This window comes from Pelophylax lessonae, assembly GCF_965119305.1.
Source record: "Pelophylax lessonae genome assembly, chromosome: 5".
NCBI lineage: Eukaryota > Metazoa > Chordata > Amphibia > Anura > Ranidae > Pelophylax > Pelophylax lessonae.
This window is the reverse complement of record NC_138772.1, coordinates 393,384,315-393,409,284: the sequence shown is the minus strand read 5'-3', so window position 1 is coordinate 393,409,284 and position 24,970 is coordinate 393,384,315. Positions and strand designations below refer to the sequence as shown.

The 24,970-nt window shown below is 46.7% G+C and overlaps 1 protein-coding gene across 1 annotated transcript in view; it reads left to right on the top strand.

Moving 5' to 3' along the window:
• The window catches only part of SMCHD1 (structural maintenance of chromosomes flexible hinge domain containing 1), a 1,054,086-nt gene that overhangs the window by 493,010 nt on the left and 536,106 nt on the right, over nt 1–24,970 (top strand). Inside the window, exon 18 of the mRNA XM_082259552.1 lies at nt 14,553–14,666. Coding sequence (XP_082115678.1) covers nt 14,553–14,666 — 114 coding nt within the window. The remainder of the gene's footprint in view (nt 1–14,552; nt 14,667–24,970) is intronic.

The window sequence follows — 24,970 nt, the reverse complement described above, 5'->3', positions numbered from 1 at the left end:
ATCATGATGGTCGGTATATCATTCTTGTGTGTGTAGTTAATAATTTGCCTTTGACTTTGGTTACTGTTTATGCACCCAACTCTCACCAGTACGCTCGGGTAATTTATTAATATGTGGAGATTTCAACACGGTTGTGGACCCTAGCCTCGATTCATCTTCCCACCCTTAGGCAGGCGTGCCTCCTTCTTAGGCAACCTCCTCGGGGGTGAGGTTCTCTACGATGCCTGGCGATGTCTGCACTCCACTGAAAGAACTTTTACTCACTACTCCCCTAGCCACAACTCATATTCTCGTTTGGATTTCTTTTTACAGAGAGTATCCACTTCCTCTATACACGACATCACGTGGTCAGACCACGCGCCCGTTTCACTCCAAATTGAAGAGGGTAGTGCCTTCTCACCAGTGAGAATATGGAGATGTAACCGAGCTGTGATTCAGGATCCCTCCACTCATAAAGTAATATCCCAACACCTTACAGAGTTTTTCCAAATCAGATCCCAGAAGACACCAGCCCCTTCAACAACTGGAACTCCCACAAGGCCTTTATAAGGGGCATTATTCTAAAACGAAGCTCCCAGCTGCACAAGTCCCACACGGCTAAACTTGACTCCTTACTAGCTCAAATTCGCATCTTAGATACCCGCAACCAGTCTACGCCCTCTACACAACTAGCAGACCAATTATCAAAACTCAGCCACTCCCTGAGAGAACTGCTATGCTCTCAACATGACCATTATATGCACAGGCTCAAACTGAATTATTACGCCAACAACATCAAGGCTGGTAGACTCCTTGCCAACAGACTAAGGATCCAAAACTAAAATCCCCTTCATCATCCACCTTGTCATCCAGGTTAACCACACTAACCCTCAAGCTATAGCGGATTCCTTTGCGGACTATTACAGCTCGCTTTACAATTTATCTAATAGCTCTAATACCCCTCAACCACAAGAAACTGCCATCAATAACTTCCTATCCAACCTCAAACTTCCCACACTCTCTCCACTACAATTAGAATCCCTGAATGCTTTGCACACTACCCAATGGTAAATAACCGGGTCCAGACGGGCTTTCCAATTAATATTTTAAGACCATTGGGACCTTGGGTTTAACTCCCTATCTGCTCTCAGTCTTTCAAGAGGCTACCTTAAAAGGTTCCTTCCCCAAAGAAATGATAATGGCCCATATAGCCACCATACCCAAACCAGGGAAACCTCCCACCACAACGTCCAATTTTTCAACCAATTTCCCTTTTGAACGTAGATGTTAAAATCCACGCTAAACTGCCTGCGCAGAGATTGCAAAATGTGCTGCCTTCCTTGGTGAAACCCAACCAGTCATGAAGGATCGTCAAGCCTCAGATGCCTCCAGACGCATGATCAACATTATCCATCATGCGGAGTGCAGTCGTTCGCCTTCTCTGCTTCTCTCCATTGATGCGGAGAAGGCGTTCGATAGGGTGCACTGGGTTTACCTGCTGGCAACACTCCGGAAGTTTGGCTTCCAAGGTCCAATCCTGCCAGCCATTCTGGCACTTTACTCCCATCCCTCAGCTCAGGTGCTTACAAATGGGCTACTATCCAAGTCATTTGCTATTACTAATGGGACCCGGCAGGGCTGTCCTCTCTCCCCTTCCATCTTCAATCTAGCCATCGAGCCACTAGCAGAAGCCATCCGCTCCCACCCACACATATCTGGTTTTAAACTACGCAGATGCGCCCATGTCATCAACTTGTTTGCTGACTACATCATCTTATCTTTGACAAATCCGATGATTTCCCATTTGCCCATGAAGTACTCAATCAATTTAACGCGATCTCCTTCTACAAAATAAACTTTTCCAAATCCTTAATCCTCAATCTAGGGGTTAGCCCCCCTGCGAAAGCCCTGTTGGAATCCTCCTTACCATACTCCTGGACAAATCAACACATTCCCTACTTGGGTCTTTCCCTAACCACCACTACATCAACTATCAGATATTAATGTCAAACAATTGCTCCAACAAATCCGCCAGGACCTTTCTCACATTGCTAAATTTGAGATCTCATAGGTGGGTAGAATTGCCTCCTGGTCCATGTTTCTCAATGCCTCAAACAATTCCTTTGACAGGGTAAAAGAGCACACTGTTCACACAGACATCTTATACAACACAAAATAGTGGGAGGTTTAGGCCTTCCTGACATTGGAGATTATTATCTAGCTGTATTACTAGCACAATTGTCACACTGGTTTGGAAATACAACGTCATCCTACTGGGTGGACTTAAAAGCCGCTTGCTCCCACACTAATGACGACTCTCTTATATTGCTAGCAGATTCGTGGAGACCACTTAACTTGCCTGACCTCCCTCCATCCACACATGCCTCCCTCTTAGCATGGAGAGCACTCCTCCGTCAGTCCCAAACTGACCCCACCTGCACTAGAATTAAATTACGGATAGGAGTATTTGAAATTCTTATCCCCAGTCTCTCAGTCCGTCCCTTGATAGAAATGAGTATCTCTTAGATTAGTGATTTAATAAGTGGTGACTCCCTTAAACCCTTCACGTCACTGTCCTCACAATATGGCCTACCCAAATCTGCATTCTTCACACACTCACGTATTATCTCCTTCCTTAAAAAACACCCTCCACCGACTATCATGATAAACTTTCAAGCATGGAATCATGCCTCTATCAAAGGTATTTCCCTGTTTTACTCCATACTACAACATAAATGCCACCTGTTCAAAACTATACCCATGTTAATCTTGGAATCCGACCTCAAAAGATAATTTTCCCTATACCAATGGTCCCTTGCTCTGAGATACGGATACAAGTCCTCCCACTGTGTTAACCACTGGGAAACCTCCCAGAAACGAATAGCCCGTTGGTACAGGACCCCATGTCAACTAGCAAGATTCTACCCCTCCCGATACCCACTCTGCTGGAGAGAATGTGGCCAGCCAGGCCCCCTTCTACATATATTTTGGACTTGTAAGACTCTCACCAGCTTTTGGAATAAAATGTTTGGCATCATAGCTGAAATCACTGGCATAATTGGTAAACCCGACCCGGCCCTGGCCATCCTACTGATTGGTATTGATTCCTACCCACCCACCTTCAGAACAATAGTTTCCCACATACTAATCACTGCTAAACTGATCATTGCCAGACATTGGAGGAGCACTCACACTCCAAACCCTTCGGAGGTGCTTACCCAAGTACAACTGAACTTCAAATATGAACGCCTTCTAGCACTAAGATCCTCGTCCTATGCATCCTTTGAAAAACTTTGCAAACCGTGTGTTGACTGGTACAGTTGGATGCCTCCTGGTTTATATATTACGTTAAGCCTACCCTGCCTGCTCTCCACCTCTGCTGATATTAAGCCCTTAATCATCTGCCTCGGAATCCTCCACTATGTCTCCCATTACACCCCCTAATGACTGAGCATTTCCCTACTTCACATTTACCCACAAGTATTATCTTAGTTCGCCTTATATTTGCTTCTCTCGTTATTGTTGTTTAATTCCTACATTGTCATTCACTTGCATCGTTTTCTCATGTTCCATTACTTATATTTACATTTTATTATTTGTACTTACTACAATTGTTATTCTGCGGCTGCGTCTGCTGTTAATTGTAAACCCTTTCTCTTTAAAAAATGTAATAAAAATGATTTGAAAATAAATTTCCAGGTGTTGACTCTGGTTCTGTCCACTTAGTTGGACTATCTGGGTCTGTTCTGGACTCGGCCTCAGCCAGGGTGTTCCTCCCATGGGATGAGTTCCAAAATCTGTCCACTCGAGACCTCTGCAAAGAGAGATTCTTGCCATGTGGGGCAAGAATCCACAGTCTCTAGACAATCTAATCCTGTTGAACCAGGGTACATGAGGGTCCCTGGTTTGGTGGCATTGCTCCCTGGTGCTTCGACAGAGTAATTCTTCCTTCCCCTGTACTGGACCGTAGTCACCACGGATGCCAGTCTGTCCTAATGGGGTGGCATTTTTGGCAAGGATTGTGCTCAGGGGGTCTGGACCCTTGAAGAATCCAGACTATCGATCAATATATTGGACATTTCCTCTGTAGGTGTTTTCATCAGTTGTGTCTCCGGTGGGGATCTGCCGAGTTGGTTCCTGTTGACAACTTGTCTCAACAGGAAGGTGCTTGGGTTTGTGGCACGGTCTCGGGATCCTTTGGCCAATATCACAGACGCACTGGGGGCTCTTTTGGGGTTGGTATCGTCTGATAGTCTTTCCTCTTCTACAACTTCTGCCAAGACTCCTGCTTAGGATCGAGGCAGAAGGGATTATGGCCATCCTAGTGGTTCCAGACTGGCCTCACCGGTCTTGGTACGCAGATCTGATAAGGTTGGCCAATGATGCTCCCTAGAGACTTCCTCTTAGAGGAGATCTGTTGGCTCAAGGACCAATCTTCCATCTTGCTTTACAGTTGCTGGCTTTAACGGCTTGGCTGTCGGAAAGCAGATGCTAAAGGCTGGAGGGTTGTCTGAATCGGTGATTTACACGCTGCTGCAAGCTAGTAAATCTACTTCTAGGTAGATTTACCATCGCAATTGAAGAGCGTACTTTGCGGATGTGAAACTCTTGGGGTTCAACCTTCGCTCCTTTTCGGGGACTTGGTGTTTGGCTTCCTCCAACAAGGTGTTGAGCAGCGTCTGGCCTCGGGCACCATCAAGGGCCAGGTTTGGCCTTGGCAATTTGCTTTCATATGTCCTTAGGCTACGCTTCTGTGTTTCGCACTTTTGTTCAGGGGGTTCACCACTTGGCTCCCCCAGTGCGGTCTCCATTGTCCTCATGGGATCCCAACTTGGTGCTGCCGGTTCTTCAGTAACCACCGTTGGAACATGTTTGCGAGATTCCTCTGCTTACATTGTCCCAGAAGGAAGCCTTCTTGGTGTTTTTTTTCTTCTGCATGGAGGTTGTCGGAGCTTGGAGCTTGTCTTCTCATTCACCTTTACTTGGTGGTTCACGGAGATAAAGTGGTGCTTCGTCCCTGCCAGTCGTTCCTACCTAAGATCGTCTCTGGTTTCCATTTAAACAAAGACATTGTGTTGCCTTCCTTGTATCCTAAGCCGAAGCACCCTAAAGAGATTGCCTTCCATTCTTTAGATGGGGTTCGGGCAATCAGGGTGTACCTGCCGGCGTTTAAGTCGTTGCATTAATCAGATTCCCTGTTTGTCCTTACAAATGGACCCTGTAATGTGCTGGCTGCATCTGTTGTGACCATTTCCACATGGATCAGGCAGACGGTGGTGCAGGCCTATTTCATCAAGGGTCAGGACCCTCCTTTCCCTGTTAAGGCTCATTCTACATAGGCTGCCTGGTCATCCGTGCACACTTCCACAAAATGTTATAAGGTGGATGTGTGGGCATCTGTGGATGCTTCTTTTGGCCGCAAGGATCTGCAGGCCGCTGTTAGAGAGGATTAGTCCTCTTTGAGGATGTACTTTTTGTCAGAGGAACTCCTCCTGTTCCTGGTTGAGCTCCTGTTTTACCTGGTTGGCTACGTTTGGCCTTTTGGGAAGTATGTTTATTGCTGTGTTCTTCACACCCCTCATGTTGAAAATGCTTTGGGATGTCCCAAGGGTCAAGAAGATATTGAGCTGTGTCCGTCACTGAATGAAAGAAAAAACGGGATTATTGTCTTACTGTAAAATGATTTTCTCGGATGTTAATTGACGAACATACAATGGTTGTGGTGCGCCTCGATGTGAAAAAAAAAAGTTTTAAAGTGCTCGTGTATAAATAAATATTAGATAAAATATTTCAGATGTATATATATATATTGTTTATTCCTGTAGTGTCTCTGACTATCTTATGTGGTTCATTTATATAGATATTATATCCAATAACATTAGGTAGTTTTATTACTGTGCTTCTTTTAAGTGCTGTATAAAAAAGTGCCCCGTGCTTGGTGAAAAAATAAATACATTTGCTAAACCATTCTTCAACAGAATATCAGAAAAATGTGCAAAAAGGCAAATAACAATGTCCCAAAGTTATCCAGTCTCCAATGAATTAAATACAGATGTGCTTCTTATAAGTGCTATTAAAGTGCTCAGTGCTTGTAGTGATGTTCTTCATAAAAACTATAAATATATAAATGGCTAGATAATTTATAAAACAAAGTATGTGCAAATCAGCAGAACCACATATCTTAAAATGTCCAGTCCAATTATTACATGTGATCAATCTTCAAACATTGCTATATCGGATTGCTTCCTATATAACAATAATATTGTGAATCACAGTGAAGAGTGGTGTGACTTTTTATCCTCCACCTTGTGCCACCTATAGGTGTACTAAATTCTCACCTCAATGTTGAGGGTAATGCGCCTGTATTTTATGTCTGGAAGGGTGATGGTTCACAATCCTCCTCGGCTCCAGCGTGGTGTCTTATTGGCAGAGGGTCCTTCAAAACATATCCTGCGTATCACTCCGGTCACCAACAATCACCTGGGGTCTCCCTCAATGGGCCTCTTGGGGTTCGGTCTCCTTATTCTATGCCTCCTCCTCAAGAGCTCATTAAACAAATACGGCCATCATAGTGTAGTATTACAGACTTTTATTTGAGCAATAATGTATTACACTTACAGTTTAGACTCTTGATTTCTGCATTCGAGTAGTATAAAACGCTATGGGAGCTCCGTCCCGTCTTACACGTCACTTCCGGGTTCCGGGTACCTCCTACGCGTTGCGTCACGAGGTCACGTGACTTCCTCCCTGAGCGTAGGAGGAACCCGGAAGTGAACTGTGGCCAAATCTCCTTTGTCGTCTTTTATAGGGCCAATGTGTTCTGGCCTCGCTTTCTTACTTTTTATATACTTAAAGAATTTCTTGGGGTTCTTTTTACTCTCTTCCGCTATATGTCTCTCGTGTTCTATTTTAGCCGCCTTGATTTTGTCTTTACATTTCTTATTACACTCTTTGTAATGCTTGAATGCTGCCAATGAACCCTCAGCCTTGTATTTTTGAAGGCCTGTCTGACAGTTATAGCGTTTACAAATTATGGTATATATACTGGAATTTTTATTTAGTTTTTATACTAATGTAAGTAATCAGCGACTTATACCAGGACTTTGTAGTGCGGCAGGCATCCTGACACTGGAGGGGAATTGACTTAACTGCCACGGACATCACCAGTGCCTATCCACACATTCCTGGCATCTGATATATATATATATATATATATATATATATATATATATATATATATATATATATATATATAACCATACTGCATTTGTGACAACAGTTTAGCCTCGTAGTAGAAGAATCTGGGTGCCTCACTGGCCTGCCTTCATGTCAGAGCTTTCAGCTATTGAAAATACTTGGCACATCCTGAAACAAAAAAATATGACAAAGTCGACCCGGGACTGTTGAGCAGTTAAAATCCTATATCAGGCAAAAATGGGAAAACATTTCTTCCCAAAACTCCCCAGTTCTCAGACGTGTATAGAGTGTTGTTAAAAGAAGAGGGGATGCTACACTTTGGTATACATTGCCCTGTCTCGGCATTTATGAGATGTGTTGTTGACTTCAATTCTCTTTCATTCATCAACGGACACAGCCCTGGAATCTTCTTAACCATTGGGTTATGCTGCCCCCTACAGGAGTAGGATACTAGGCAGGAAAGAACTTTACTACGCCTATGGGGCAGTCCCAGGGGGTATTCTCCCACACTCTGCTATAGACATTCAGTTTTTTTCTGCCTAGTCAGGAGTAAGGCCCTAGTTCCTAGCTGGGATCTCTGATCCTAGCAATCTTTTCCTTTTTAAACGGGAGTACGGTGGTGGCTTCCTTACGTCAAGGGGATCTTCTGGCTTCTATCGACATCAAAGATGCTTACCTTCATATTCCAATATATGCAGGTCACCTGTGTTTCCTCTGCTTTGCCGTGGGAAAGGAGCATTATCAATTTGTGGCGTTACCCTTTGGTCTCGCTTCCGCTTCTCGGGTCTTCGCAAAAGTGCTGGCCCCGGTGTTAGCATTGCTGCATCAGTGGGGCATTGTGGTACTGGGGTACCTGGACGACCTTCTGCTAACGAATTCTTCAACTGCTCTGTCGGACAACCTGAAGATCACGGTGCGAACTCTGCAGGAGTTCGGATGGAATTTAAATCCACAGGAAGCTCTTCTGGTTCTGTCCACCAGATTGGACTCTCTGGGTCTGACTCTGGACTCCGCCTCAGCCTCAGCCTCAGCCAAGGTATTTCTCCCAGGGGACAAGCTTCAAAAACTGCTGGTGGCTTTTCGGATCTTGTTGTCTAGCAGTCAGTCATCTCTCAGGGCATGTATGCAGCTACTGGGCCTGGTGGTGTCTACCTTTGAGGCGCTTCCATTTGCACAGTTTCACATGAGACCTCTGCAAAGAGAGATTCTTGCCAAGTGGGACAAGAATCCAAAGTCTTTGGACAATTTGATCCTGTTGAGCCAGGGTACGAGAGAGGGTCCCTGATCTGGTGGCTTTGTTCTCCGGTGCTTTGACAGGGCAAGTCTTTCCTTCGCCTGTACTGGATGGTGTTCACCATGAATGCCAGTTATCCCGATGGGGAGGCGTTCTCGGCTGGGATTGTGCTCAGGGGCTCTGGACTCAGTGGGAGTCCAGAGGTGGACCTGTTGGCCTCTCGTCTCAACATGAAGGTACAGAAGTTTGTGGCTCGGTCTTGGGATCCTCTAGCCTAGGGATCCTCAAACTACGGCCCTCCGGCTATGGCAGAACTACACATCCCATGAGGCTTTGTAAAACTCTGACATTCACAGACATGACTAGGCATGATGGGAATTGTAGTTCCTGAACAACTGGTGGACGATAGGTTGAAGACCCCTGCTCTAGCCGACGCTACAAACGCACTGGTGGCTACTTGGGGTCAGTATTGTTTAATTTATGCCTTCCCCCCCCCCTTCAAACTTCTGCCAAGACTCCTGTGCAGGATCGAGGCGGAAGGGATTCCGGTCATTCTGGTGGCTCCAGACTGGCCTCGCTGGTCCTGGTACGACTGGCCCCAATGCTCCTTGGAGACTTCCACTCAGGGAAGATCTGCTGTCCTAAGGGCCAACCTTCCATCCTGCTTTACAGTCACTGCCTTTAACGGCTTGGCTGTTGAAAGCCAGGTGCTGAAGAATAGGAGTTTGTCTGAATCTGTGATTCCTACACTGTTGAAGGCTGGGAAATCTACCTCTAGTAAGATTTACCATTGTACTTGGAAGACGTACATTGCGTGGTGTGAGTCTTTTGGGGTTCATTCTCGCTATTTTTCAGGGGCTCGGATCTTGGCCTTCCTCCAGTGAGAGGATGAACAGTGTCTGGCCTTGGGTACCATGAAGGGCCAGGTTTCCGCCTTTGCAGTCTTCTTCCAATGACCATTTGCCATGCATTCCTTGGTTCACACCTTTATTCAGGGGGTTCACCTGTTCAGTTTCCGTTTCCTCTGTGGGACCTCAATTTGGTGCTGTCGGTTCTCCAGAAACCTTTCGAAAATATTTGGGCGCTTCCCCTGCTTACGCTGTCCCAGAAGGTAGCCTTTTCAGTGGCTTTTCTGTGCGCAGGGTGTCGGAGCTGGTGGAGTTGTCCTGCCATTCATCTTATCTGGTGGGTCACAGAGATAAAGTGGTGCTTCGCCCTTGTCATTCGTTCCTCCCTAAGGTTGTTTCTGATTTCCATCTGAATGAAGACATCGTACTGCCTTCACTTTGCCCTAAGCCCAAGCATCTTAAGGAAATTGTTTTGAATTCCCTGGACGTGGTTCGGGCTATCAGTGTACCTGGCGGCTACAGAGTCTTTTAGGAAATCATACTCACTATTTGTCCTTACAGATGGACCTCGAAAAGGGTTGGCCGCATCTGCTGCGACCGTTTCTAGATGGATCAGACAGACAGTGGTGCAGTATAAACAAATATGTATACAGCGCTATATAAAATCAAATAAAGTGGCAATGTGCATCATATAAATCAATAAACTCGCTTAAAGTGCATTATATATTCCTCTTAAGTGCAATATATAATGTCCATAAAGTGCATTCAAAGTAAAGTGCATAAGAGTCCACTAAAATATAACCGTGGATTAAAATTCAATCAGGTGCTTGATAGATGTTTCATATAAAAGTGCAAGTGACACCACCACCGTTTAGCCACCAGATGGCCTCTCACCTCACTGAAGCATTAAACCAGCATTGAATCCTCAATAAGACCAATATAAGGAATGCCACTTCCTGAATCGATCTCACTGAAGCATTAAACCAGCATTGAATCCTCAATATGACCAGTATAGGGAATGCCACTTCCTGAATCGATCTCTCACCATCCCATGGACATGATATGTGAATAAAGATAATGAGGCATCTAAGTGTACACTGCTATTATCCTTTAATTGATTCACATTCAAAGTAGAATTGCACTCACATGAATCAGCACAATGGGCTTGTGCGGACCGTACACGCCAAAAACAGTAGCTGTCGGGAGCCGTGTTGGTGGGTCGCTGCTCGTCTGTCCAGGTCTCCTCACCCTATACGCGTGGCGTCTTACGCTTTCACAACACGACTTCCTCAGTAGGGGTCAGTAGGGGGGCGTTGCAAAAGCGTAAGATGCCACGCGTATAGGGGGAGAAGACCTCGACGGACGAGCAGCGACCCACCAGCACGGCTCCCGACAGCTACTGTTTTTGGCGTGTACAGGCCGCACAAGCCCATTGTGCTGATTCATGTTTGTTTATAGTTCATTTCTCCCTTTAGTGAAGGAGGTTTTATATAGCTGCTGTATTTTCTTTGTGTCCCAAATTATTGGGTCTTAACACTACACCACTTTATATTAATTGCGTTGATTTACCTTTTTGCAGACAGTGGTGCAGGCCTATTCAATTAAGGGTCAGGTTTCTCCTTTCCCGGTTAAGGTGCATTCTTCACGGGCGCTTAGTGCCTCCTGGGCTTTTTGCCATCAGGCGTCAGTGATGCAGGTTTGCAAGGCGGCCACCTGGTCTTCTGTGCACACTTTCACAAAATTTTACAAAGTAGATGTGCTGGCATCTGCGGATGCTGCTTTTGCCCGCAATGTTTTGCAGGCTGCTGTTTGAGAGGACTAGTCCTCTTTGAGAGTGCATGTTTTCAGGTGAGCTCCAGTTGTTCTTTGTTGAGCTCCAGTTTCGCTGGTTGGCTAGGTTTATCCTTTGGGAATTGTCTTGTATGCTGTATCTTTTCCCAGCCTTCATTTTGACACTGCTTTGGGATGTCCCAATGGTCAAGAAGATTCTGGAGCTGTGTCCTTTATTGAAGGAAAGAGAAAATGTTGTCACCGCAAAATCCTTTTCTCTGATGTTCATTGATGGACACAGCACCCACACCTCTATTGAGTTGCGTTACTTTTCTTCTGACACTGCTTGCAACAAAACTGAATGCCTATATCAGAGTGTGGGCGTATACCCCCTTGGACTGCCCCATAGGCGTGGTAAAGTTTTTTTCCTGCCTAGTGTCCTACTGCTGTAGGGGACAGCATAACCCAATGGTCAAGAAGATTTTTCCTGCCTAGTGTCCTACTCCTGTAGGGGGCAGCATAACCCAATGGTCAAGAAGATTCTGGAGCTGTGTCAATCAATGAACATCAGAGAAAAGGATTTTACGGTAAGACAAAAATCAAATTTATTTTCTTAAAATTGTACATTTTCTCATTTTTTTTTTTAATCAAGAGAAACTTTATTTAAACATTCACATATAGAACATAACAGTAACAGAGTCCGAGGCCGGCACACCCCCTCATTGCTTACAAATAATACAAATATCAATATATTGTACATAATACCAATGATTAACAACTCCCTTTTTTCCTCTTCTAATAACGACCTACAGTGTCAAGACATACCAGTCCTCATCTACCATACTAGTCATCAACTTCCTCTTTTGCTAGGATTTCTCCAGCATTTACCTACCCCTCGCCAGCAGCCTATCCAGTACCAGATCCATCGTTGCAAACCCCGGCACAGCTAGCCAGGGGGCCCACAGTTTGTCAAATTTGCCCATATTTCCCCTATGCAGATGAATATAGTTCTCCAACCTAATCGTTTCCCCCACCTGAGTGATCCATTCCTTAACCGTCGGAGGGTTTGGAGAGATCCAGTGTCTCAAGATCAGCTTCCGGGCTTGAAACAATGCCCGCAGAATTGCCTGTTTGGTGAAATCAGGAACCTGTACCTCCCCCAAAATACCCAACAAACAAAGCTTAGGGTCCTCCTGCAACGTAATTCCAAATACCTTTAACAATGTACGAAGAACCTCCCTCCAATACATATGAAGCTTCGGGCACCTCCACAATAGATGTATCAAATCCCCATGGTCCCTCAGACATCTAGTGCACAGGGCAGTGTCACGTCTGCCCATTCTTTGCAATCGTGCAGAAGTATAGTGAGCCCTGTAAAGTATATACAGCTGAGACAGCCTTTGTGCCATGTTCAAGGAACTCGCCTGTACAGCCTGCAAAGCTTCCTCCCACTGCTCTTCCTCAAAAGATCCAACATCCCTTTCCCAGACGGCAATCATGCGTAAAGGGTATTGATTCAGAAAGGAACCCAGTAACAATGAGTAGCAGTGTGATATAAACCCTTAAAGAGAATCCACTTCTGTCATAAAGTGAAAGACAGGGGTGGGGGACTGAAGAGCTGGTCGGTGGACCAGGCTTCCAAGAAGACCGTGTCTGATATCCCCTTTTTGGGTGAATGCCTTTTTGGCGACTCCTTGGATGAGTTGATTAAGGGGCTCACAGGGGGTAAGGGTACTCTTCTCCCCCAATCCCAAAAGGGTAAGGCGCCTCGCAGTAAGCGAGGGCCTTCCTTCAAGGCTCACCGGGGGGCTTTTTCGTGCCTCAGTGTCGCAGGAAAAAGGCAAAACATTCAGAGCCTCCGGAGGGCACAAGAAGGCTTGGTCGGGTAAGCCCAAGGCCGGCCAGTCCGGTGCGATAGACAAGTCCTCCTCTGCATGAAGGGACGCCCTCACCAGGTTCAGGGGTGGGGGGGGGGGGGGGGGACGTCTGCGTTGCTTTCGGGAACCCTGGACATCTCTGATTCAAGACAAATGGGTTCACGAATTGATTCGTACAGGGTACAAGATCGAAGTCCGTTCTCGCCCAGCAGACAGGTTCTTTCCATCAAATCTCTGTCTGTCTCCGGATCGTTTGGTCGATCTCAGGGAGGCAGTGCAAGATCCTCTTGCACAGGTAGTTATTGTCCCGGTTCCTCAGCAGGACAGGTTTTGCGTTTTTTACTCAAACCTGTTCATGGTGCCCAGGAAGGAGGGCAAGTTGCGTCCAATTCTGGACCTCAAGTTGCTAAACCACTTTGTGCGGGTGCAGAAGTTTCGGATGAAATCCATTTGGTCAGTGGTGGCGTCTTTGCAACAAGCATACTTTCTGGCCTCTATCGATTTAAAGGACCCGTATCTGCACATACCTATTTACGAGGGTCACCAGCGGTATCTCAGTTTTCGTGCCTCTTGGGCTTTTCACCATCAGGCTTCTGTGGCTCAGGTGTGTAAAGCGGGGACCTGGTCGTCTGTACACACTTTTTTACATAATTCTACAAGATTTGTTGGCATCCTCGGATGCTTCCTTTGGCCGCAAGGTTTTGCAGGCTGCTGTTTGCTGAAGAGATTGATGTTCTCTTTCAGGGGTGAATTTTTGTTTTGGGGTAAGCTCCTGTTGGTGTTGGTGGAGCTTCTGTTGCCCTGTTGGCTAAGTTTTCTAGCCTTGTGGATACGTTAACAGTTGTTGGTTGCATTCTTCCCACCCCTCATGCCTACACTGCTATGGGACATCCCATTGGTGAAGAAACATTGAAGAGCTACGTCTGTCAGAGGACGTAAGAGAATATTGAATTTTTGTAAGAACTTACCGTAAAATTCTTTTCTCTGTGGCCTCTGACAGATGTAGCTCCGGCCCCTCTTTTCTGGGGTTGGTTGTGTTTTCCTTCACTGCTTGCTACGAAACTGATCTATGAGCACAGTGTGTCAGGGGTTATGTGCATAGGACAACCCCTATAGGTGTGCCAAGTGAAAGCTTTCACTGCCTAGTCTACTCCTGTAGAGGGTGCATAACCCATTGGTGGAGAAACATTGAAGAGCTGCGTCTGTCAGAGGACTCAGAGAAAATAATTTTATTGTAAGTACTTACAAATATTCTATTTTTTGCCTAGTGTTCTACTCCTTTTAAGGGCAGTATAACCCAATAGTTGAGAAGATCAGGAGCTGTGTATGTCAATAAACATCAGAGAAATGGGCCTTCTTTTTGCAGTGGCCAGTAGCTTGGTGGACTCTTGCTGTAGTGTGTTCCCTCACTTTCTGTCCTAGTGACAGTTCAGGAAGAAAGACAAAATCTTTTCAACAGAGACATTAATATAAACCAGATTCTTTCCAAGACTCACTATCATTAAAAAGGGGGGTACAATTGTTTGTTTTTTTTCTGGAAATATTCTACTCATTTTTTCTGTTGATCACACAGAAACTAATTAGAATTAGGTAAATATGTTGATAGACCAGACCCCCGTTTCTTAATTAAAAACTCTTTGTTCACAGGGGCAATACGAGTTGAAATCTTCAATAAGAAGGGGGAGGCTGTGCAGAAGCTCCCGGGTGCAAGTCATGGAGCTGCAAAGAAACTTTTGGTGGAACTGAAGGTTCTGTTGCATTGTAAGTGAACAGCATGCCGGAAGCAGATAAAGGTCCACATTCATACGGGATATACCTGGTTTACAGTATTGTATTTCTTAATGTATAGCTAAATGCAAGACTTTTTTTTTTTTTTTTTTTTTTGGTATAGAGAAGAGAGGGATTAGAACACTTGTAAGAATTTAATTGCTGTCTGTATCCCCATTAGGGGAGATTTACCTGCTATTTATCCTATTTACCATTATTATTGAAAGTAAAAGAAACATTTTGGGTTGTCCATGGAAATCTTCCAATGCACTCTTAGGGAGATTAACCCTTTATTTTTTATGTTTCCCATTATAATTTAAAGTAAAAGAAAATGTTGGGTTGTATACCAGTAACCAGACCAGTAATAGAGGGCAAATCTTCTAATGGGGACTCTAGTTATTGTGACCTGGGGGGGCCTCAGGAAATCCCCCTAATTTTTCAGATTTTATCTCACTTCCTATTTTGGCTCTAGAATAAGATGTCAAAGGAAATCTCCTCAATAGGACACAGAGGGCAAAAAAAAAAAAAACATAACTGACAGGGGTTATAACCCTTCCTTGCACAATTAAAAATGAAGAAAGTTTTGCCTATAGTTTTACTTAGCATGTAAGGTTTTTTTTTTCATTATTGGCTGGAAGACAACATTTTCTGTTTAACATTTTTGTTATTATTTTTACTTTACAGCAAACCTGTGCTTTGCCTGGAAGGGGAATAGCAACAAGTTGGGGTCGATATGAATAAGTGAAAATAATAAGATGACTAGGAACATTTACGGTTTAATATCTCAGTGGGGTAAATGCAGAAATTATGACCTAGCCATGTTGGCCACAGGTCCACAAACATGCCCTAGGTCCTCAGACAAAGGGCCACACCATGGAAAGGGGAGACTGAGGGCAAGACTATGCCCAATCTCAGTGTGTAAAGAAATAGGGAAAGAGAAGGGAAATAGGCTGGGTAAGTTCATGTAAAAACAATTAAGAGAGGCCCAGGCTGTTTGAATGCAGGGTGGGGAAGAGCATAAGACCACGAGGGTGACCATAATTTGAGAAATTTAGAATGAGAGTCATGTAGAATGCTAGACATTTTTTCATTGATCATGAGGTTTGTCAAAATGCTCTAGATCATGGCAAATGAGAAGGAGGGCTTCTTCCAAGCTCTGGCAATCACCCTCTATGAATAGATAAGTCGCCAGATTTTGTTGGTATGAGAACAAATCCTGAATCGGGCAATGCAATAGTGCCATTTTAGCTTTTTTGCGAATTTGTATGTGGAACATGAAGTAGAGGAGCCCAAACACCCTGGACCAAAACCCTGTCAGATGAGGGCAAGATCACCAGGTATAAACGACATCCCCTTGCTGGCCACAACCTCTGAAGCACCTGTCAATATATGATGGGTTCGAGCTTGCTATCGGGGCTGGCACCCAATACCATCTTAGGAGAACTTTGTAGGGTAGCCATGTTGAAGGAGGGCCTGGCAATGGAAGACCAGGTTTTGCTCCACTCCTCTGGGTCAATAGAAATCGCCAGGTCGCGCTTCCGCAGCAACTTGTAAGTCGCCTTCACTGGGGCGTCTATATCACTAAGGGATGGTGCTTGGGGAGCCAGGAGAGTAGAGGCAAGTGTGTTTGAAAACAGTTTTTTTTTAAAAGGTTAAGAGGAGTTATGTCTCAGCGAAGACACCCAGTGATGTCGTTGGGCGTAGCCAAAAACATCAGCGGGCGACACATCATGGGTTTCCTGGAAGGAGGACCAAGAGGGGAGAGTGCGAAAAAAGGAAGTTGAGAGTCTAAAGGAAGTGGCGGACCTTAGTGTATCCGTGGGGCGACCACCGGGAGAAAGAGCCCGGTGGGTCAAATCCTGGTGAAAATTAAGGATTGTTGAGGAAGGGGAGGAACGGAAGGTAGGGGGACATGAGGCTGCCAGAGTAGCGAACCGAGTTGTAGAGTTTCAGACTGTGGGGGCATAAGCAGGCTGGGGGGGGGGGGGTGGAGTTTATGAGGGAGCCACAGTAAGGCTGAGACAGGAATTGGCACGCAGTTTAGAAGTTATTGGAGTAGTCCAATAGGGACGTTCGAAGTTGCAAGGAGTAAAGTTAATTGAGAAATCTGAGCGGCCTAGTAATATTTTGCTTTATTAGGGACTCCAAGACCTCCACACAGTCTGCTTCTATACAGTGTGGAACGTGAAACACTGGGGCGTTGGTAGGCCCAAATCAAGGATAGGATTTTACACTGGAGTAAGCATAAGTAACTCCAGTTTTGTGGGGGGAAAAAAAAACGAGCAAATAAAAAATATAGCATATGCAATGTCACATTGTATTTGAATGGTAATAAAAATTACCTTTACTTTTCAATCTGCAGCACTGTTAATTTCTGTAAAATGCGATGTAATATGGCTACCTGGACTGTACAGAATGCCCCCTTGAAATGTAATGTCCTGCTTGATTGTTTGGCTGACGTTTTTGGTGAGATACTCCCAAAGGGAAATCATGCCTAAGGGCATGCGGACCTTGCTAATTATCACATTAGAACCCTGCAGATGCAGCAACTGATTGATAATTATCAAGTCATTTCCTTACTTTGCACATAGACACAGTAATTCAAATCAAAAAGTGAAACTCATATATTTTATATTGGTGATTTACACACAGAAAGATATATATATCAAGCATTTCTTTCTTTTAATTTTAATGATTATGGCTTACAGTTAGTGAAAACCCAAAATTATACTATTAAAGAGGTTGTAAACCCATACAACTTTGTTTTTTTTTTTTTTTTCTTGCAACCTGTAAGAGAAACACATAATGAGCTAGTATGTGCCGCATACAAGCTCATTATGAAATACTTACCTTAGAACGAGCCCCCGCCGTGCTGTCCGCTTACCTCTGACTGGCGACATGTCCGTCTGATTGGCCGGAGCCGCGGTGACGTCACTCAGCGGCCGTTCCTTCAGAGCGCATGCGCCAGTGACGTCACTGGCTGCATGTAAGGTAAATATCTCCTAAACGGTACATGTTTAGGAGATATTTACAGTACCTATAGGTAAGCCTTATTATAGGCTTACCTATAGGTAAAAGTGTCAGAGGAGGGTTTACTTCCTCTTTTAATAAGACCAATAAAAAATGATTTTTAAAACAGAAATGTTGGCTTACTGAAAAGTATGTCCATGTACAGAATAGTATGCATTTAATACTTAGTCAGGGCTCCTTTTGCATGAATAACTGCATCAATGTGGTGTGTCATGGAGGCGATCAGCCTGTGACACTGCTGAGGTGTTTTGGAAGCCCAGGTTTCTTTAAGGCCCCATGCACACGGGGCCTTAGAAAAAACGTGCGTCAAAGCTAGTTCTGACGCCGGAAAAAGCAGCTGTAAAAACGTGCTTTCAGTAGCTTTTTCCATTTGCGTTCTTGCACGTTTTGCCACGTCGCTTTTAGCAGCGTTTTTTTCTGCCTCCATTTAAAATCAATGGTTCCCTATGGGAGCCTATTGATTTGAATGAAAGTCGCAGCGCAAGTCGGATCAGGATGATCCCACTTGCGGCGCGACTTGCGCTGTGAGAATCTTGAGGAGGAACTCCACGCCAAAATGGGAAAAAACGGCGTGGGGGTCCCCCCAGGTTCCAAACCAGGCCCTTCGGGTCTGGTATGGAATTTGAGGGTAGCCCCACGCCGAAAAAAATGGCGTGGGGTCCCCCCCCACCCCCAAAATCCATACCAGACCCTTATCCGAGCATGCAGCCCGGCAGGCCAGGAAAGGGGAGGGGACGAGCGAGCGGCCCCACCCCCCCTGGACCACACCAGGCCACATGCCCTCAACATGGGGGGGTGTTGGTGCTTTGGGGCAGGGGGGGCTCTGCACCCCCCCACCCCAAAGCACCTTGCCCCCATGTTGAAGAGGACAAGGGCCTCATCCCCACAACCCTGGCCGGTGGTTATGGGGGTCTGCCGGCAGGGGGCTCATCGGAATATGGAAGCCCCCTTTAACAAGGGGGCACCCCAGATCCCGGATCCCTTTCCAAAACGTCTCCTGTCATTATTCACATACACTGCCTTTTATGGGGTGAATGGGTAGGGGGACAATGTACCCCATACCCATTCACATAGGGAGGGGGTCCGGGATCTGGGGGGCTTGTTAAAGGGGGCTTCCATATTCCGATGAGCCCCCTGCCCGCAGACCCCCACAACCACCGGCCAGGGTTGTGGGGATGAGGCCCATGTCCTCATCAACATGGGGACAAGGTGCTTTGGGGTGGGGGGGTGCAGAGCCCCCCTGCCCCAAAGCACCCACACCCCCCCCCCATGTGGCCTGGTGTGGTCCAGGGGAGGTGGGGCTGCTCGCTCGTCCCCTCCCCTTTCCTGGCCTGAGGGGCTGCATGCTCGGATAAGGGTCTGGTATGGATTTTGGGGGGGACCCCACGCCGTCTTTTTTTCGGCGTGGGGCTACCCTCAAATTCCATACCAGATCCGAAAGGCCTGGTTTGGAACCTGGGGTACCCCCACGCCGTTTTTTCCCCATTTTGGCGTGGAGTTCCCCCTCAAGATTCTCACAGCGCAAGTCGCGCCGCAAGTCGGATCATCCTGATCCGACTTGCGCTGCGACTTCCATTCAAATCAATAAGCTTCCATAGGGAACCATTGATTTTGAATGGAAGAAAAAAAAACGTATAACGTGGCTTAACGCTCGTTAAGCAACGTTATATCAACGTTATTCAGCCTTTAGCAGCGTCAGACGTTTTTACAGCTGTAACGCTGGTCCTCAGAACGCGCAGGCCGTGGGTTCTTGTTGCAGCTTAAAAACGCCTAGGCCACTTACAGCTCAAAAACTTCTGTGTGTGCATGAGGCCATAGAATAACATGGAGGTGCATTTTTAGGCTGCAAAAAGAAAACGCCTGACGCTACTTACAGCGGCGTTAAAAACGCCCCGTGTGCATGGGGCCTAATAGTGGCTTTCAGCTCATCTGCATTGTTGGGTCTGGTGTCTCTCATATACCTCACAAATTCTCTTTGGGGTTTAGGTCAAGCGAGTTTGCTGGCCAATCAAGCACAGTGATACCTGGTATTTGTACTTTTGGCAGTGTGGGCAGATGCCAAGTCTTGCTGGAAAATGAAATCAGCATCTTCATAAAGCTGGTTAGCAGAGGGAAGCATAAAGTAATCTAGAATTTCCTGGTAGAGGGCTGCGCTGACTTTGGACTTAAAGAAACACAGTGTACCACCACCAGCAAATGACATGGCTCTTCAAATTATCACTGCAGTAATGTGAACCTACACTGAGTAAGTGTTGTCACCCTTGCAAAAGACTGAAAGTAATGATTCAGCGCCAGTAAATATAGCAAAAACATACAAATAGAGAAAGCAAACAAACAAGTAAACAGTGTTCAATGTGCCAAACGTAAAGTCTCTCCTAATTTAAAGTCCATATTTATTCAAACAAAAAAGATCTTCCACTGTCCAGCAGGTTTTGCAGTGTAAGGAAAGCCCTGAGTGCCACCACCTTAATAAAATGCACACTCACTAGAACATAAGCTGTAACAGGTGCAGCAAACATAGCATGTTTCTGAGGCATAGATCTTCCCCAGGTGTATGCACGTCCACTCTGGAATTGCTCAGAGAGAGAGCTCACCAGAGCCAACAGAAAGCCAGTGATAGCGTAGTAGTTTAAACTAGAAAACTTACAATTTCCGGGGAAATTGTGTGAAGTGTTCTTGCCGTGTGTGTGTGTGTGTAGGAGTGGCAGCAGTTAAGAAATTGTGAAAACTATCAGGACTGTGGCTTAGCCGTGGACATTTTTTGTGGCAGCAGGGATAGCTGAATGTTTTGATATAAGATTTGTGTAGGTGGGCTTGAAAATGAGGGAGTGGTGGCAGTTTAGAAATCATGTCCTGATTTTTCAGCTCCGACTCTAGCTTTTGTCAGCTCCCACTCTAGTTTTGAACATTCCGCCATTCATTTCTATGGGACTAATTTTACCACAAAAATGCAGATATTTTGTGAACCATTTGGCGAAGCGGTCCACAAAGTAATAGCACACCAATCTGGATCAATCCGCACGTTTCAGTATATTACTGTCTATGTAGTGTAAAAACTGTGGGAGGAGTTAGGGTGGTAAATTTGTCCATAATAATAAGACTATACAGTATATGTGAGATAACAGTAAGTGGTCTTGCCATGCAAGAACACTTAATAAAAATGTATTGTAGAACAGAGCCAGTCATCCAATAAGAACATTGTGACATGGAAAAACACAGTAAAACTCACTGAGAGCTGCTGACGACCCAGAAACATACAGTGGCGTAACCTCAGCCCTGGGATTTCAACCCGACTAAGATCCCTTGAGAATGTCCGTTTGGACCAAACTATACGGGGTGGAATCCCAGTGCTGACATCCTGCTGCTGTATGATCATCAGCGGCTCTCTGTGAGCTCAGCGGGAGGTGCCTTTTGCTGCTCCCAAAAAGGAGTGCTTCCAGAGTTGAAGTGCATACACCTGGGGAAGATCTTTGCCTGAGAAACATGATGTGTTTTGCTGTACCTGTTACAGCTTATGGTCTGATGATGGCACTATACTACAAGGATCTGCTGGATGGTGGAATATCTTTTTTATCTTAATATATATGGACTTTTATTGAAGAGAGACTTCACATTTGACACATTGAAAACTATTTTTCTTTTACGTCCTCCGACAGTCGCCGCCACCTCTAAGTCATCACTATTGGGTATTGACTTCCGCTCCGCAGGAGTAGCTAGGCATAAGACTTAGTCAAAAGAACAAAGGCATTTGCATATACACACCCATGGGGGGCTGTCCCACTAGGTCAATACCCCCCTGCAGTGACCACTCCCAACTCAGTTTCTTTCTGCCTAGCGTCAGGAGTAGTTAGGCTTCCCTGTGCTGGGGCTACAGTCTCAGCCTATCTAATCTTTTTTATTTGATTTCTTTGAAAATGTCAGTTTCTCTTACGTCCTCCGACAGTCGCCGCCTCTTCATATTCGTCACAATGGGGGTATTAGACTTTGCTCCGAAGGAGTAGCTAGGCAACAGAATATGTTAACATTAAAGCTTTTAACATATCCCACCCTCAAGGGGTGGTCCCCTCAGTCAATACCCTCCTACTTCCTGCAACCATATCTCAGTTTCAATGTCTAGCTTGTCAGGAGTGGCTGGCTCTCTCTGTGCTGGGGCTTTGTGCCCCAGACTCTTTCTTCTTTTTTGATTTTTTGTTTGAGTTTTCTCTCTACCTTTACTTAGCTGTTCTTTTTGTCAGCATTAGTTAGTTCTTCTGATGAAGAGGATCATGCGGGCTGGGTCTCGGGCTGATCCCCCTGGTCGCAGGTCGTGGGTCAGTGGCTTCCCAGCCTGCCATCGAGCGTTCAGCCAGGTAACGCTCCTGGCACAGTGAACGACCCATCCCTGTTCGGTGCAGGGATGATTGGTGAGGTGGCTACCTCACTGGACGCTGTGCGGTTTCTTAACCCCCATTTTGTGCGTCTTGTATGCGACTCTCCCTGCCTCATGTGCAGCGGCTTGTTCGCCTGTGCGGGTCCCCCACGCCATTGTGAGGTAAGTGTATCTATGTGGGGACCTGTCTGTCTGGGGGGGGGGGTGTCAGTCTGGGACTGTGTAACCTGCCTCTGTTCTCACTGTTTGTCTCCCTATCACTCGGCTGCATGCTGTGGGCTGCAAGGGGGGGGGGGGGAGCTGTGTGACACTATGTGTGTCAGCTTTGTCAGTGTGAGAAGCTGTGTGCTGTGGGGCATGTTTTGTGGCATGTTTGGGCACTATACAGCGATCGCTGCGGCGATCTACCATGTTTTTTATATATGGCTAACATGTGTGCATTACTGTACTGTGGAGCGGCGGTTTCGGCGCCAAACGGCGCCATTTTGCCTACACTCGCTCCGGCCGCATGTTCTACATGCATGGCGGCCATTTTCTTGTAGCCTCCCATAGGCTTTAATAGAGCGCCCTGGTCGCATCACTTCCTCTTCTCCTGGGTACACCGATCGAGGCAGCAGCAGCGGCGAGGGTCTCCTCAGGTTATATCCTTCTTATCCATTGCCTGTGTCAGTTTTATTGTCCCTGTGGGGGTCTCATTGTGCTTGTGTGTGGTGCGGTGGGCTGCGCTCGCCGCGCTTGTTAAAGGGGCAGTTAACCCTTTATTATCCGGCATTTGATACTGGGGCAATGGATTCTCAGGAGGGCAAATTTCCTACCGCCTTGGTGGATAGCTAGGGGACCGCTGTTTCCCCCCCAGGGGGGGATTTAGCCACTATTGTGGCTGGCCTTGCTGCTCAGGTGCAGATGCTGGTGGCTGCTCAATCTACTAAGAGACCCAGAGTTTCTCTTTCCTCTGATTCTGAGGGTGAAGGTGATGGGGCTGTTATGGCGGGGGTCTCCTTATCGGGGTCCCGCTCCTCCCTGGATCTAGTGGGGTCCGAGGTGGAGGCTGAAGTTGAAGGGGTTGATAATTCTCCCCCTGGCTCGCCTGAAGAGCTTGCAATCATGGATGACTTGATTGCTTCCATAAAACAAACGCTGCGTTTGCAGGATGAAGTGTGTCCCCCCGCTGCCTTGGCGGCTTATGGGACGCAGAGAAAACGCAGGACGCTGCAGGTTTTTCCCTGCAATGATGATTTTCAGCGCGCTGTTAAGGAACAATGGCGCAATCTACGCAAACCTTTTGCTGTGCCAAGTAGGTTCAAGCTGCGTTATCCTTTCTCGCCTTCCACTGATGAACGGTGGTGTGTGCCACCCCCGGTGGATCACGCAATTGCGGTTTTAAACAAATCCACTGCGATTCCTGCAGAGGATTCCCCAGTGTTCCGTGATGCCACGGATAGGAGATTGGAGTCTCTTGCCCGTCATACTTACTCTGTTACGGGTTCTATGCTTAAGGCTCTGTTTGCCTCTCTCATGGCGGCCCAGGCTGTCGCAAGTTGGACGCAGATGCTTAGGCGCGTCCTAGTGGCCGATTCGGCCTCGCCGGCGACCCTGGATATGGTGGATCAAATCCACCAGGGTGTCATGTATCTGTGTGATGCGGACTTGGACTTAGTCCCGTTGGCTGCACGTGTGCACAGCGTGGCGGTGTTGTCTCGCCGCCTGGTTTGGTTAAAATGTTGGTCGGTGGACCAATCTTCACGTAAGACCTTAGCCAATCTGCCTTATGATGGGTCTCGCCTTTTTGGGGAGTCCTTGGATGTGTTGATTAAGGGGATCACCGGAGGTAAGAGCACTCTCTTGCCCCATTTCCCCAAGGCTAAGGGGGCTTCTGGGAAGAAGCATGCTAATTTTCGGCCCCCTCAGGGGTCCTTTCGTGCCTTTCGGTCGCACTACAAGGGCAAACCGTTCAAAGGTCAAGGCTCTCAAAAGAAGCCCTGGTCTGGGAAACAGAAGTCCGGTCAGTCCGGATCCGCAGCCCATAACAGTGCGGCCTGAAGGGGCGCCCTCACCCAGTTTTGGGGTGGGGGGACGCTTGCTCGGTTTTCTTCAACCCTGGTTGGCCCGCGTGCTGGACAGATGGGTTCAGGAGATCGTTCGATCTGGTTACAAGATCGAGTTTCTCTCTCGGCCGGAGAGCAGATTTTTTCCCTCAAATCTTCAGCTGTCTCCGGAGCGTTTACGGGACCTGCACCTGGCGGTGCGGGACCTGAGGGCTCAGGGAGTGGTGGTTCCGGTGTCTCATCGGGACAGATTTCGGGGGTTTTATTCCAATCTGTTCACCGTGCCCAGGAAGGAGGGCAAGGTTCGTCCAATTCTGGACTTGAAGGGTCTGAACCGCTCTGTGCGGGTTCGCAAGTTCAGCATGGAATCCCTGCGGTCGGTGGTGGCTGCCCTGGTTCCGGGGGAATTCATGGCCTCCATCGATTTGAAGGATGCGTACCTTCACATCCCCATTTTCGAGGGTCACCAGCGGTACCTTCGATTCGCCATTGCGGAGGATCACTACCAGTTCGTGGCGTTGCCTTTTGGTCTCGCCTCGGCTCCGCGGGTTTTCACCAAGGTGCTTGCACCGGTTCTGGCATTATTGAGAGCCCAGGGCATTTCTGTCCTGGGGTATCTGGACGACATTCTGGTTCGGTCTGCGACCAGCCAGGGTCTGGAGAAGGACCTGTCTGTCACGATGCAAACTCTGCAGGAGTTTGGTTGGACGATAAATTTTCCAAAGTCGACACTGAGTCCGTCGGTTCGTCTTCCCTACCTGGGAATGATCCTGGACTCGGTGCAGGCGAAGGTCTTCCTGCCGGAAGACAAACTCAGAACTTTTCAGGAGGAAGTCAGGTCCCTCAGGGACGTT